Here is an 11,843-nt window from a genome sequence, read left to right as displayed (position 1 = left end):
ACCCCTGTAATTTGGGCATCAAACATGAAGATGACCTCAATTTATACTTGCAGTCTGGTTAAACCTGGATGGAACAACTACATAGGTATGCATAACTCTCTATGTATATGTGCATGTTTTAATGTACATGTTCTTAACCAAAATTGATATCCTACCATGTATTACTTTGAATCCACTTTTATTTTTATAGAGTCATGTGTTTGGGCCATTACCTTGTCATTAGAGATTCTTTTGAGGCTATGTTCCTGAGGCCAAGGAGGCTTGCCCAGTGGCTGGGGTCTTGTCACCTAACTTCCAGCCATCCTTCTGTCCCACACCCCTGTGCCTGCCCCCACTGGATCGTGGCCTCTGTTATTTAGTCCCAGCAGCCTGTGGAGTTGTGACATAATTGAGGCCCCACTCGACTCCTTCCATGGGGGTAAAAGAGGACCTATTTTCAGAAGCCTTGACAGGCAAGGTCCAGGAGTCCCAGAGCAGGTAGGTCATATCGTCCATTGTCACCACATCAGTGAGAAGAACACACCACACCCAGGGAGCCTTCCTCTGCCCCCACCACACCCGCACCAGCTCATTAAGCCACACAGCTGTGGAGAGAGGGGTCATGTGATTCACCCTGGGGTATAGCAGAGAGACTGCTTGCATCCAAGTCTCTTGGTCCCCCAAGGGGGACGCTTTTCCACCCACCTCTTAGCCCTCTCCATAAATAACTCTGGTGGCAGAAGCAAATTTATCCACAAATCACACACCAAGGACACAAAAATGCTTTTATTTAATTGCTAGCACAAATACAGAATTGAATTAAGGCAGTATAATACATTTCCATTATCCTTACAAACATCTGTACAATAAACTTTGCTTTAAGTGCTGATTTGAATCAATAATTGAGATTTTCATTAAACAATGTTTTCTTAAATTCTAGAGAAAAAAAAATCATTCCCTGGGCTGCGAACAACTTAATGCTGTGGATCACAGAACCTCCACCAAGGTGGTGGGCTTGGCTGATGTTGGCAAGTATTCCTCCCCACGTCCCTCCACACTCCCCACCACAGTGAAGAGGCTCAGAGGGACAGGGCAGGAGAGAAAGGCTTTTAGAGAGGCACTCGTTTACAAGTTCAGGCAGTACTCCATTCACTTCTGGCTACCCGTTATTACCTCAAATTCCCTTTTGAAAGAAAAAGAAAGGTGTAAAACTGACTACATAAAAACATCAAGCTGTATTAAAAAAAATCTCTAAGATAAAGAGTAGTTGTGAATTATAATACTAAAAGCATAACATAAATGATCTTAGCAGCCATAAATTTGGATTTGGGCAAAAACTAGCTTATGGATGGATTTGTTTTTCTGGAACTAAGTGAAAGAAAATCCTGGCAAATATTGAAAAAAGGTAAGCAACCACAAATAAATAATGTAAAAACATCTCATCATTTACATTCCTGTTTGACTATAAAAATCAGCACCAACATTTGAATTTTCACAAAATAGAAATGATTTGGTGCAGCCATATCCTTCCTTTTGCCATTTGATCTCATAGGCATGAATATTTATTTTAGTAAGATCTTATTAAGTGTGTTCTTCAGATAAGGGTCATAGTTTGTTGCTGGAATTTAGAAAAACTTTTTCAAGTACTTGTACTTTATCGCAACTGCCTTTCGGACTGCCGTTAAAAGTACAGTAAAGAGTTACACACTTAAACACATAAAGCTTGAAGGAAGGCTTTACCATAGCGCACCTTTACCACTGAGCATGCACTGCTCCCCCACCCCTCAAGGAATGGGAGAAGAAAGCAGAAACAAGGAGGAGGAAATGAGAGGGGAGAATGGGTTACACAGGCATGGGGAAAAATCAAAGTCTACAAGTTCAAGGATCACTGTGGGCTCACAGTCCATCCCAGGAGGAAAGGGAAGCTCAAAACAACAGAAGTCAAATGTGAGGGAAATTTGGTATCTCTAATAGCAAGCGCACACACTCACACTTTTTCCGAGTACATAATGTAAAGGAGGAGTATGCCTGAAAAGGTGGGTGAAGGGTCTACCGTGTCTGTGAGTCCATGCCCATGTGTGTCTGTCTGTGTGCAGATTCACTAAGCTATCTCAGTGTGCATTACATATGCTAGGCAAACTTAAAAGTGGACCATTGCCTAGCCACCCCAAGAGCAGTTTTTACACAGCCATTTCATCAGAATCAGCATCAGCATCAATAAGCACAACCTCATGGTAATCAGTGGTGACCACAGTGGGGTCAGCAGTGGCAGCAGCAGCAGCGGTAGGGTCCAGCAAGCTGGCAGCAGAGTTGGAGGAGTCACTGGCGGGGCTGGAGGTAGGGTCAGAGAGGTCAAAGATGTCACACTCTAGGTGGCAGGAGGCTGCAAGCTCAGAATGGCTGGCGATGACAGGCTTAGGGTGGCTGGTGGCGATGGGCTCAAGATAGTCAGGAGTGGTGGGCTCAGAGTGAATGGTAGCATGCTGGGTGTGGCCAGTGGTGGGTTTAGGGAAGCTGGTGGCAGGGCCGATGGCAATCTCGGAGGGACCGGTGACAGGCTGGGGGTGGCTGGAGGAAGGCTTGAAATAGACAGAGTCGGCCTTGAAATAGACAGAGGAAGGCTTGAAATGGACAGAGGCAGGTTTGGGATAGACAGTGGCAGACTTGGACTGGCCTGAGGCAGACTTAGGGTGAGCAGAGGCAGATTTGCGGTGGGCAGAGGCAGACCTGGAATGGCCAGAGGCTGGCTTGGGGTGGCCAGAGACATGCTCAGGTTGGCCAGCTGCACCATGACCAGGTAGGGGAACATTCCGGACGCTCATCGGTATTTCCTCCACAGCAAGACAGGCACGGGCACGGTCTTGTTCACGGGCTTGTGTGCGGGCACGGGTGCGGGCACGGGCGTGGGCTTGGGCCTCCTGCATCTCACGGACATCAGTGAGGAGGCCAGAGAGGAACAGGACAGGATGCCGCATCGCGTGGAAGATGGTCCAGTATTCTCTTCGGAAATTCTCATTGAGGACACCATAGATCACCGCGTTGAGACAGCTGTTGAAGTAGGCTATAAAGTAGGCTGCAAGATAAACCCAATTGGGGATCTTGCCTGCCGTCTCCTTCGGACTGACAGCCACGAGAACAGTGAGTGCGTTGATAGGGCACCAGCACACTGCAAAGAGGAGGAAGATCACAAACATGGTTAGAAAATTTCGAACCTCAGCAAGCTGGTTGTCCGGGTTCTGTCCAGCCGGGTCACGGGCCGCCAGCACTTTGGTCCAGATCTTCACGTAGCAGAAACCCACTATGAGCAGAGGAAGGACAAAGTGGATGCAGACGATGGTCACAGCAAAGGCGGGGTTGTTCACATAGTTAAAGATGCAGGTGTAGGTGCGAGGATCATACTCAATGGTGCCAATGTACATGTTGGGTAGGACAGCCAGGACGGTCATGATCCAGGTGACAGCCAGATAAATGCAGGTATTGCGCACACTAAAGATGCGCTCATACTGGAGGCTGTGGCAGATGTAGCAGTAACGGTTGATGGCTATGGCCATGATGTTGAAGATAGAACCGACCACGCTCAGGCCTGTGATGAACCCCACCATCTGGCACTGTAACTTGCTGAGATCCCAGCCGCCGATGGCCATGGCATGTAGCATCAGAGGATAGGGGTAGACGGCCACCAGCATATCAGCCACAGAGAGGCTAACCACGAAGACGTTGCCTGAAAAACATATATGGGTGGGGGGGAGGGGGAAAGACAGAGAGGAATAAATGGTTAAGTTTCAGAAATCTACAAATCTAAGCTGGAGGGAAAGGTCAGCTGGAGTAAGTGACAATTTAGAACTCTAGAATTCTTTCAAAGAAATGCAGTCCTGTTTTTATTTTTAGTTACAAGCATGTCCCACGTGGTTTTGATGCACAAGCAGGTTCAAGCTCCTGTCCTTTCACCAAGTTTTTTGTTTTATTCCTTCCCTTCAGACAATGTCATGGCTGCTTTGGGAAAGAAGTGAAGTTACCACAGAATGAGCCTGTTGGGAGGACCTTCACACTCCCCCACACATGGACAGACCCGCGGACACTATTTTAAACAAAAACAAAATGTAAGCTTTTGGCAAGGGGGTTAGGAACGGAGCACTGAGTGCTAGATGGAGCTGTCCATTGGAAACAGGCTGGAAGGTGGGGATGGAGGCGTGCGAGGGAGAGTTTGGAAGACTGTCAGGAAGTCTCAACCTCGCCTACCCCGAAAACATAAATTTGCCCCCTGCCTTCTCTAACCTAAATCACTGCATTTACAACAGCAAACGCGCCTAAAGAGAACTGCCTGAGAAAGGGCATTAGGGGCCGTCCTTGTCTTAAGCTGTCTTTCCCAGCGGGATCGGACAAGAATCTCAGACCTAACCTTGTAAATACTTACCATTTCCCAGGTAACCTAAGAGTAAAAACTGAGGCGCGTGCAGTAGAAAGGCCATATAAAATTTTGTCTTGAGAAATAGTGAGCAAGGAGGGGGAAAAAATCAGAAAAATCTCTGCAAGTATCAGCAGAAGAGCCTGCTCCTCGCGGGGCCCCGTGCAGAGCCCGGGCATCAGCACGTTCGCTCCCCTGCACACTGGCTCCGGGCGCCCGGCCCCAGACTTTACTGGAGCTAAACATGAAATGGGGGAAGGGGAGACATGCCCCCACTCCTGTTTCGTAGGGCGGCGATAGGAACGTTGTTTGTAAAACCTGTAAGGTCAAAGTGCAGGCGCCGATCCCTTTTTCTGGGAACACCTCGTTGCTAATGAGAATTGATTTGGCAAAATACTGCACTTCATCTTGTACTGGGAGAAAATGAGCACTTTTAAAAAGGCAAAGGAATGGCTCCTTCTGCCCGCTTCCGCCCACGCTGCTAAGGCGGGGCCTCTGTGTTTCTACACAAGACGTTCTTTCTAGGGTTTTCCCTCAAAGTCATCAATTCGGAGAAGAAGAGAAACAAAGACTTAAAAACAAAACCACGACAACCAAAACACCTTTATTTCAATTATAGAGAGAAAGGAAGGAGAAGAAAGAAAGAAGAGAAAACGGACTTTGTAGGTGCGTTCCCCCCTCGGGCGCTCCAGCTTTGGGCACCTTCGGACCGCACTGCTGGGGTACAAGTGAGATGCCAGTGGGCGGCCCCGCGCCTCTGGGGGACAGCGGAGAAATCAGACACACCCACCGATCAGAGTTTAAAAGAAAACTTCTCGTGACTGTGCCGCTCTGTGCCTCTAGAAACTTGTATGGTATTTCTCATTCCTCGTCCAAGCAAAGTAATCTTGCAGAGATTGGCGCCCTCCTATCCCTGGCACCCCTCTGGCCTAGGGACCGTCGGTGCCCATCCGCTTCAGATCCCATCCCCTTGCTCCCCCCTGCCCTCGGGCCCCAGCCAGTCAGGATCTAAGCGGCGGAGACCCTGGGCGCCGCCCCCTCCCTCCGGGAGCCGGAGCAGGGTTTTTGGGCCCCTTCGCCCCTCCTCCGCCTCCCCCTCCCAAAAGTCCTCTCCGGCCCAACCTGCAAATGTTGCTCTCGGCCCCGCAGTGTCCGCCGCCCCCGCCCCGCTCACACAGCGCCCAGCAGCCTCCTGTACGGTTTCCCGGGCCCGCTCGCAGCCGGTCCCCTCCCCTCGGCACTGGTGAAGCACGAAGGGAGTCTCGATCTGCGCTCCGCCCCATCCCAGATCCCCGCACTTTGCAGTCTCCCTGCGGTCCCCCACTATGCCGTCTGAGCTCTCGCTCAGCCTTCCGGCGATCCTCATCGGTTCTGCTGTCTTCTGTGCCCCCGAGACCCCGAGTTCCCAAACCTTTCCGCCGCCTCGTCCTGCGACCCCCGACATCCCGCTTGCAGACTTCGGGATCTCCACCGCAGCCGCTGCCACCGCCTGCTGCACCCAGCCGCCCGCTCGCCTCTCTCTGCCGTGCGCCCTGGGACGGGTGGACAGAGCTCGGCTCCGGCGGGCTCAGACCTCCCTGATCCACGCTCAGGCTCGAGGGGTCTGCGCTCCGCCGCCCAGGAGCCGCCCTAGAGCCACAGGGCTGCGGCGAGCGGGGGCTCGGCCGGGCTTGGGCTCCACCGCCGCCGCGCCGCGCTCCGGCAAGCGCCGCCTCGGCCGCGAAGAAAACTTAACTTTACCGGAGCGGGTCGCAACCCCGCTGCTCCCTCCGCGTCAATTCCTCCCGCGCTGCCTCGGCGCGGCCACCTCTGCGGCGTCCCGCTCGGCGTGCTGTCCCCGGGCGGCCGCTGGACTCTCCGCTCGGGTGCTGGCTCTCTCTGCATCAGGTCCCCGACGGGACAGGGCTTGGCGGTCTGCCGCGCACCGCGGGGACCTGAGATTTGCACTTGGACGCCCAGAGCTTCTCCGAACGTCCGCAGCCTGGAGAAGCTCTAAGTTGATGAGACCTCCCCCATGGCAGAATATCACCACCGCGATTCGCCGGGACATGGGAAGCAGGGCCGTCCACACGTTCCCTATTCCAGGCACCCAAACTAACACCCTAGGGGTTGCAAGTGGCTGCACCGTGGGTAGGGAGAAGGAAGGGGGTCTTACCAGAATTTCGGAGCTTCTTGTTCTTCGACACAGCCAAAATGACCATGGAGTTGCCGATCAGGTCTACGACGATGGTGATGACCATTGCACAGAACATAAAGACGATTAGAGCCGGTGGGTAGTCCGGCTGTGGGAGTTTGCAGCCGATACAGCCATATGGGGTAGGGACCGCCAGGGTGCGTCCCATGTTGCTGCTGAGGATCGTTAGGTCCTCCCAGCCAGGTCCGGACAGCGAACACCTGCTCTGTTGCTGGGAACGGCTTCGGGAAAGCTGTCACCCCTGCGAGAGTCGGAGAGCAAATGACAGCATTCCCGCCCCTCTCCGATGAGCTTTTAAAGCCTCAAGAGGCGGCTAGCTCCACCCCAAACCCCTCCCCCCGACCAATCAGAGCTCCCTGACCGCCCCCTCTTTGATCTCTAACTGGTTTTGGACAAATCCAACGCGAGGTGTCGTCTTGCTTCCGACTGCCTTGTTTACGCTTTGCCTCTAGCCGCTCCCCCTCCCACCACGGTCCCCAGGTACCCTGCATCGTGACCGGCTCGGAATCCACCTCCCCTCCCCGCATCAGCCACTGCGCATCCGTTTCTAGCAAGTTCTCCCTCCCTCTTCATACGCAAACACCCTGGCACAGCCCTGTAGATTTCAGAGCAGGGCAATAGAGTCCCTCTTGGGGTCCAGGGCCAACCTAAACCAGTCTGAAGCCCCTAACAGAGTGTGGGGGGCAGCCAGTAGCCCCTTGAATCATAGATATTCACCCCTGCAGTGTCCTTGAGAGGCTCATCCCATCCTATTACTTTTGCCTGTTCAAAGCGTTCTGTACTGTGTGGGAAGCAGAGGACAGCTGCTGCCGGCGTCTTCCATCCCCAATCTGCACCCCATTCTCTAGAGAACTTATCCCCACTCCGGTGCCTGGCAGGAGCTGGTTGACTCCCTTAGTGGCAGTGGCGGGTGGCCACTCAGTCCAGTCCCAGACTTGTGTTCTCCTTAAGAAGATGGTCCCTACGCCAGGCTCTGGGAGCAGAGTTTGTACTCTGGGAGTGAGGGGAGGTCGATGGGAGTCGCTTGCCCCCAACTCTGGGACAAGTGAGAGTGTGAGCGCATCCTTTCCCCGCTGCCTGGTACCCTGGAGGCTGCTCTGGGAGAAAGTTAACCCGGGGGGGGGGGGGGCGGGGAGCCCTTCTCTTGGACTGCCGCTGCTCAAAAAGAAACCCAAGGCGAGCGGCTCCGACTCCCCTTTCCTCTCTAGGTGCCCCACACGCTTAACCAAGTGGCGCAGGGTGCTTGATGAGCTCCGAGAGCTATGCCGGAGCGGCGGGACAGGCGCGGAGATGCCGGGCTGTGCAACCCAGAAGCCCCCTGCAGACCAGCGCCACCCCCCCAGGCATAACTCCTCTTGGTCCTTTTTCCTTGCAGGGGTCTCATTTCGACCTCAACTGGGTCGGGCCGACCCCTGGCCCCGCGGGTCTCCCTCCCCCGGAGTCACAGTTCCCTGCGGCGCGCCCAGGCTCTCGGAGCGCACAGGCCACGTGAAATCTGAGAGGTTCGGGCTCTATATAGGGGCGAGATTCGGATAATCGGTCCCTCAACGACCTTGGTCTTGGGGGTAGATTTCGTGCCAGCTGCTCAAAGTTACGACTTTGATTGAAAAGTCTCCCAAACAATTTCAGCAAGCACTTTGAAACTTGTCCCAACTTGGCTGCAGTGGTTAGAGGGGGTTGCACTGTCCCGGAGCGCCACCACCTGGATGGTGGGGGGCGGGGGGAGGGGGAGAAGGGCTTGGGGAAGGTTTCCGCGGATGACTTCAACATTCAGGGACATTTAAGGGAAAGACAGACGCGACTGAAAAAATCAAGATCGCATGCACCTTCTCTAGCTGAAAGGTCGAAACTAGTAATGTGTCCCCTTGTGTGTCTGAACATGAACCCCTCACCTGCATCCTGCGCACCCTTAGAAGGGAATCTGCAAGAAGAACAATCTTCCGCCTGGAGTCTTCTCATTCAGAATCTCACTGCTCCGCGTCGCCTGGAGCCCGGGCCGCGCGCAGTCAGGGCCAAACTTAGCCAGGATTCGAGATAACCGCAGTCCCCCAACAGGCTCCGATGTCTCCCCTAGGCAACCGTAAGCTCCTAAAAAGAGGCCAAAGCTGAAAGCTCGTCCGCACGGTGAAGTCGTTCGTTCACATCCGGCTGCTGATGCAGGTTCCCCAAGGGTTTAGATCTTTTTACTTGTAGCAAAGAACGGTTTTTAATTCAAGTAAATAAAAAATTGAATGAAGAAAGAAACCAACATTCTAATGACTTAAGGCATTGGAGTGTTCCCTACCATACCCACTGCACCCCTCAAAAAAAAAAAAAAAACTTGTAAAGAGAGCTGGCAAACTGTTATCCAGTGCACTGTCCTTCTGAGATCAGATGGCCCCAGAGCTAGTGGAGGCCCAGAACACTGGGGATTCTAGATGGACTGTGGCCTAGACTTCCTGAATGAGCAGAACAGAGGGTCACCTGATCCCTGGCCCCTGCCCCTGTTCTAACACGGCTTGATCATGACCTCATGGGGCTTGGATGTTTCAATACCAGACAAGTGGAGGAGGCAACGATTTTAATAATGGGGGAAAGAGAATTCTGCATCTGGTTAATTTTCTTATTTTTATGAATTATCTTAACAAAAACTTCTGAAAATAGTCCCCATCCTAAGAAAAACAGATGGATATCAAATCCATTATGTGGGTACCTATGAAGAACAAAGCCAGTCAGGCTCTGAAAGGGTAGGACAAGCTCCATGTGCAATTATACTGAAACAGTTAAGGGGGGAGATTTTTACTGGGTAGAGGGCAATGTATATGGTTTATTTAAGCTTCCAAAGGATTTTGAATTGTGTCTTTCTAAAAGACCTGCTAGGAAGTGCTAATAACTGAAGATGGAGAGAAACAATTTACTGGGGATTTGCAAGCTATTAAGATATAGATTCAAAACAGAGCAGAACTTGGACACTCCCTGGGGATCCCAGGAAAACCTTGCAAACCCATATGGAGGTTGGGAAGCTTCGAGAAAACGCAACAGATAGCAGACAGAGAATTGTATGGAGAGTTTGCAGTCCTGGAACCCAGCGGCGTCCCAAGGTGATCCTTTCCCTTAGGTCACTTATTATGAGATTAGGGAGACTACATAGTCACCCAAAGGACCCCCAGCACTGAAAGCTCAGACATCCGAATCAGAGGTGGTGCCAAGGGGCATTCTGTATGGAAGGTAGATATTAAAAGATTTCCCCCCTCTTCTTGTTGATACAGAAACCTTTCATCTCAGCCTCCACATTTCTCATCTTGTTTAAGGTATTTTATTGAAGTACACTTAATTTACAAGATTGTGTTAGTTCCCAGTGTACAGCAAAGTGATTCAGTGATTCATAAGTGTTCTTTTTTAGATTGTTTTCTACTAAAGGTCATTACAGGATATTGAGTATAGTTTCCTGTGCTATACAGTAGGTCCTTGTTGTTTATCTATTTTATAGATAGTAGTGTGTATATATTAGTCCCAAACTCATAATTTATCTCCCCTCTCCCAAATTTCTCATCTTTTTAAAACTGAAGATCAGGGTGGGACTGGCAATCAGGGTGGCAGCTGGCAACTTGGCATTCTCTTTAAAAAGTGAGTGAAAGCAAGCGAATGATTTTTTTTTCTGCACACACAAGGATAGTGCCACATCTTCAGATCTCTTATTATGGAGGCAATGGCAGAAGGTTACCTTTCATCATACTTCTAGGCTCTCTGTTCACCCTCCAGTACTATAATGATACCTCACTTGTAATTAGTGCCTTGTAAATTAAAATAAGTACTTTATACTTTTCAAAATCCCATCAGGAATATATTCTCACAGCAATGCCACTTAACAGGTGGGGAAACTGAGGCACCAAGAGGAGAAAGGACTTCCCCAAAGCCATGCCAACGTTAATGGAGGAGCTCAGGCTTAAACACAGGCCCAATATCCTCTCAGCCCAGGGCCTTTCTCCCACAACCCAACTTCATAAGATAGTGTTTTGCTCTGAGACTTGATAGGGTGGGTTCTGTGTTCTCCTATTTGTTATTGTTCTATTTTTGGTTTGATTATTTTTATTGAGATACATTCACATACCATATTCACCTTTTTCAAGTGTACAGTTGAGTGTGTTTTCTGTACAGTCCCTAAGGTGTGTGACCATCATTACTATCAATATTAAGTTTCAGAACATTTTCGTCCACCCAATAACAAATTCTGTATCCATCAGCAGTCCCGCCTCCAACCCCCCAGCTCCCAGCAATCACTAATCTGATTCGTGTCTCATATACATAGAATCGTACAAAACGTGGCCTTTTGCGTCTGGTTACTTTCCCTCAGCATAGTGTCTTCCAGGTTCATCCATGTTGCAGCATGTATTAGTGCTTCATCCCTGCCTATGGCCATATAGTATTCCACAGATGGAGAGACCACATTTTGTTTATCTAATCATCCATCAATGGATCTTTGGACTATTTCTAAAGTGAAGTGAAAGTCGCTCAGTCATGTCCAACTCTTGTGATCCCATGGACTATACAGTCCATGGAATTCTCCAGGCCAGAATACTAGAGTGGGTAGCCTTTCCCTTCTCCAGGGGGTCTTCCCAACCCAGGGATCAAACCCAGGTCTCCCACATTGCAGGCGGATTCCTTACTAGCTGAGCCATAGGGAAGCCTATTTCTACTATTTCTACTTTTTGGCTATTATGAGTAATGTTGCTATGAACATTTTGAGTTTACTTTCAGCCCCCAAGCAGCCACTGGCCCAAGAAAGACAGAGGGCTTCTGAGTGCCAGTTCACACCTCCTCTCTCACCCTGGGAGGGTAGCACAGCCAAGGACTGGGAGCCTCCAAACTCCTCTGTCCTTACTAGATCTTGTGCTGAAGCCACATGAGAGCATTGATCATCGATTTAATGTATGAAACGTGGCAAAATGAGAATTTGGGGCAAACCCAGTAAGAGTGAAAATGTCTTTCAGTTTGAGTACAAGCAAAACATAGTCCATTTGTTCTTGAACCTTTTGGGGGTGTCTTACCTTTGGGATGGTACACAGCAGTCTGGAAGGTGCTCAGTACATCTAGTCCCTACTACCCCCACCACTCCTACCCCAGCACCAAGCAGATGCCCAAAAGCATGGAGGGTATTGACCCAATTCTTGAATATGAAAACAAGCTAGGACCCAGCTTTGCCACTGGTCAGCTGCATGAGCTTGCACATGTGACTTAGCCTCTCTGTCTCATTTCCTCAGCTATAAAATGAAAATAATAATAGTG

At 50.6% G+C, this 11,843-nt stretch overlaps 1 protein-coding gene across 1 annotated transcript; it reads right to left on the bottom strand.

The window, feature by feature from the left end:
* Positions 1 to 2,159: 2,159 nt before the first annotated feature.
* GPR50 (G protein-coupled receptor 50) lies at positions 2,160 to 6,847 on the bottom strand. The gene is made up of 2 exons (XM_043897238.1): positions 6,540 to 6,847; positions 2,160 to 3,700 (listed from the first exon to the last, which is right to left on the bottom strand). The coding sequence occupies exons 1-2, from the start codon at positions 6,724 to 6,726 to the stop codon at positions 2,160 to 2,162; spliced, it is 1,728 nt and encodes a 575-aa protein (XP_043753173.1). The 5' UTR covers positions 6,727 to 6,847.
* Positions 6,848 to 11,843: the final 4,996 nt, after the last annotated feature.

Source organism: Cervus elaphus, chromosome X, assembly GCF_910594005.1.
Source record: "Cervus elaphus chromosome X, mCerEla1.1, whole genome shotgun sequence".
Taxonomy (NCBI): domain Eukaryota; kingdom Metazoa; phylum Chordata; class Mammalia; order Artiodactyla; family Cervidae; genus Cervus; species Cervus elaphus.
This window is presented reverse-complemented; position numbering and strand designations above follow the sequence as displayed.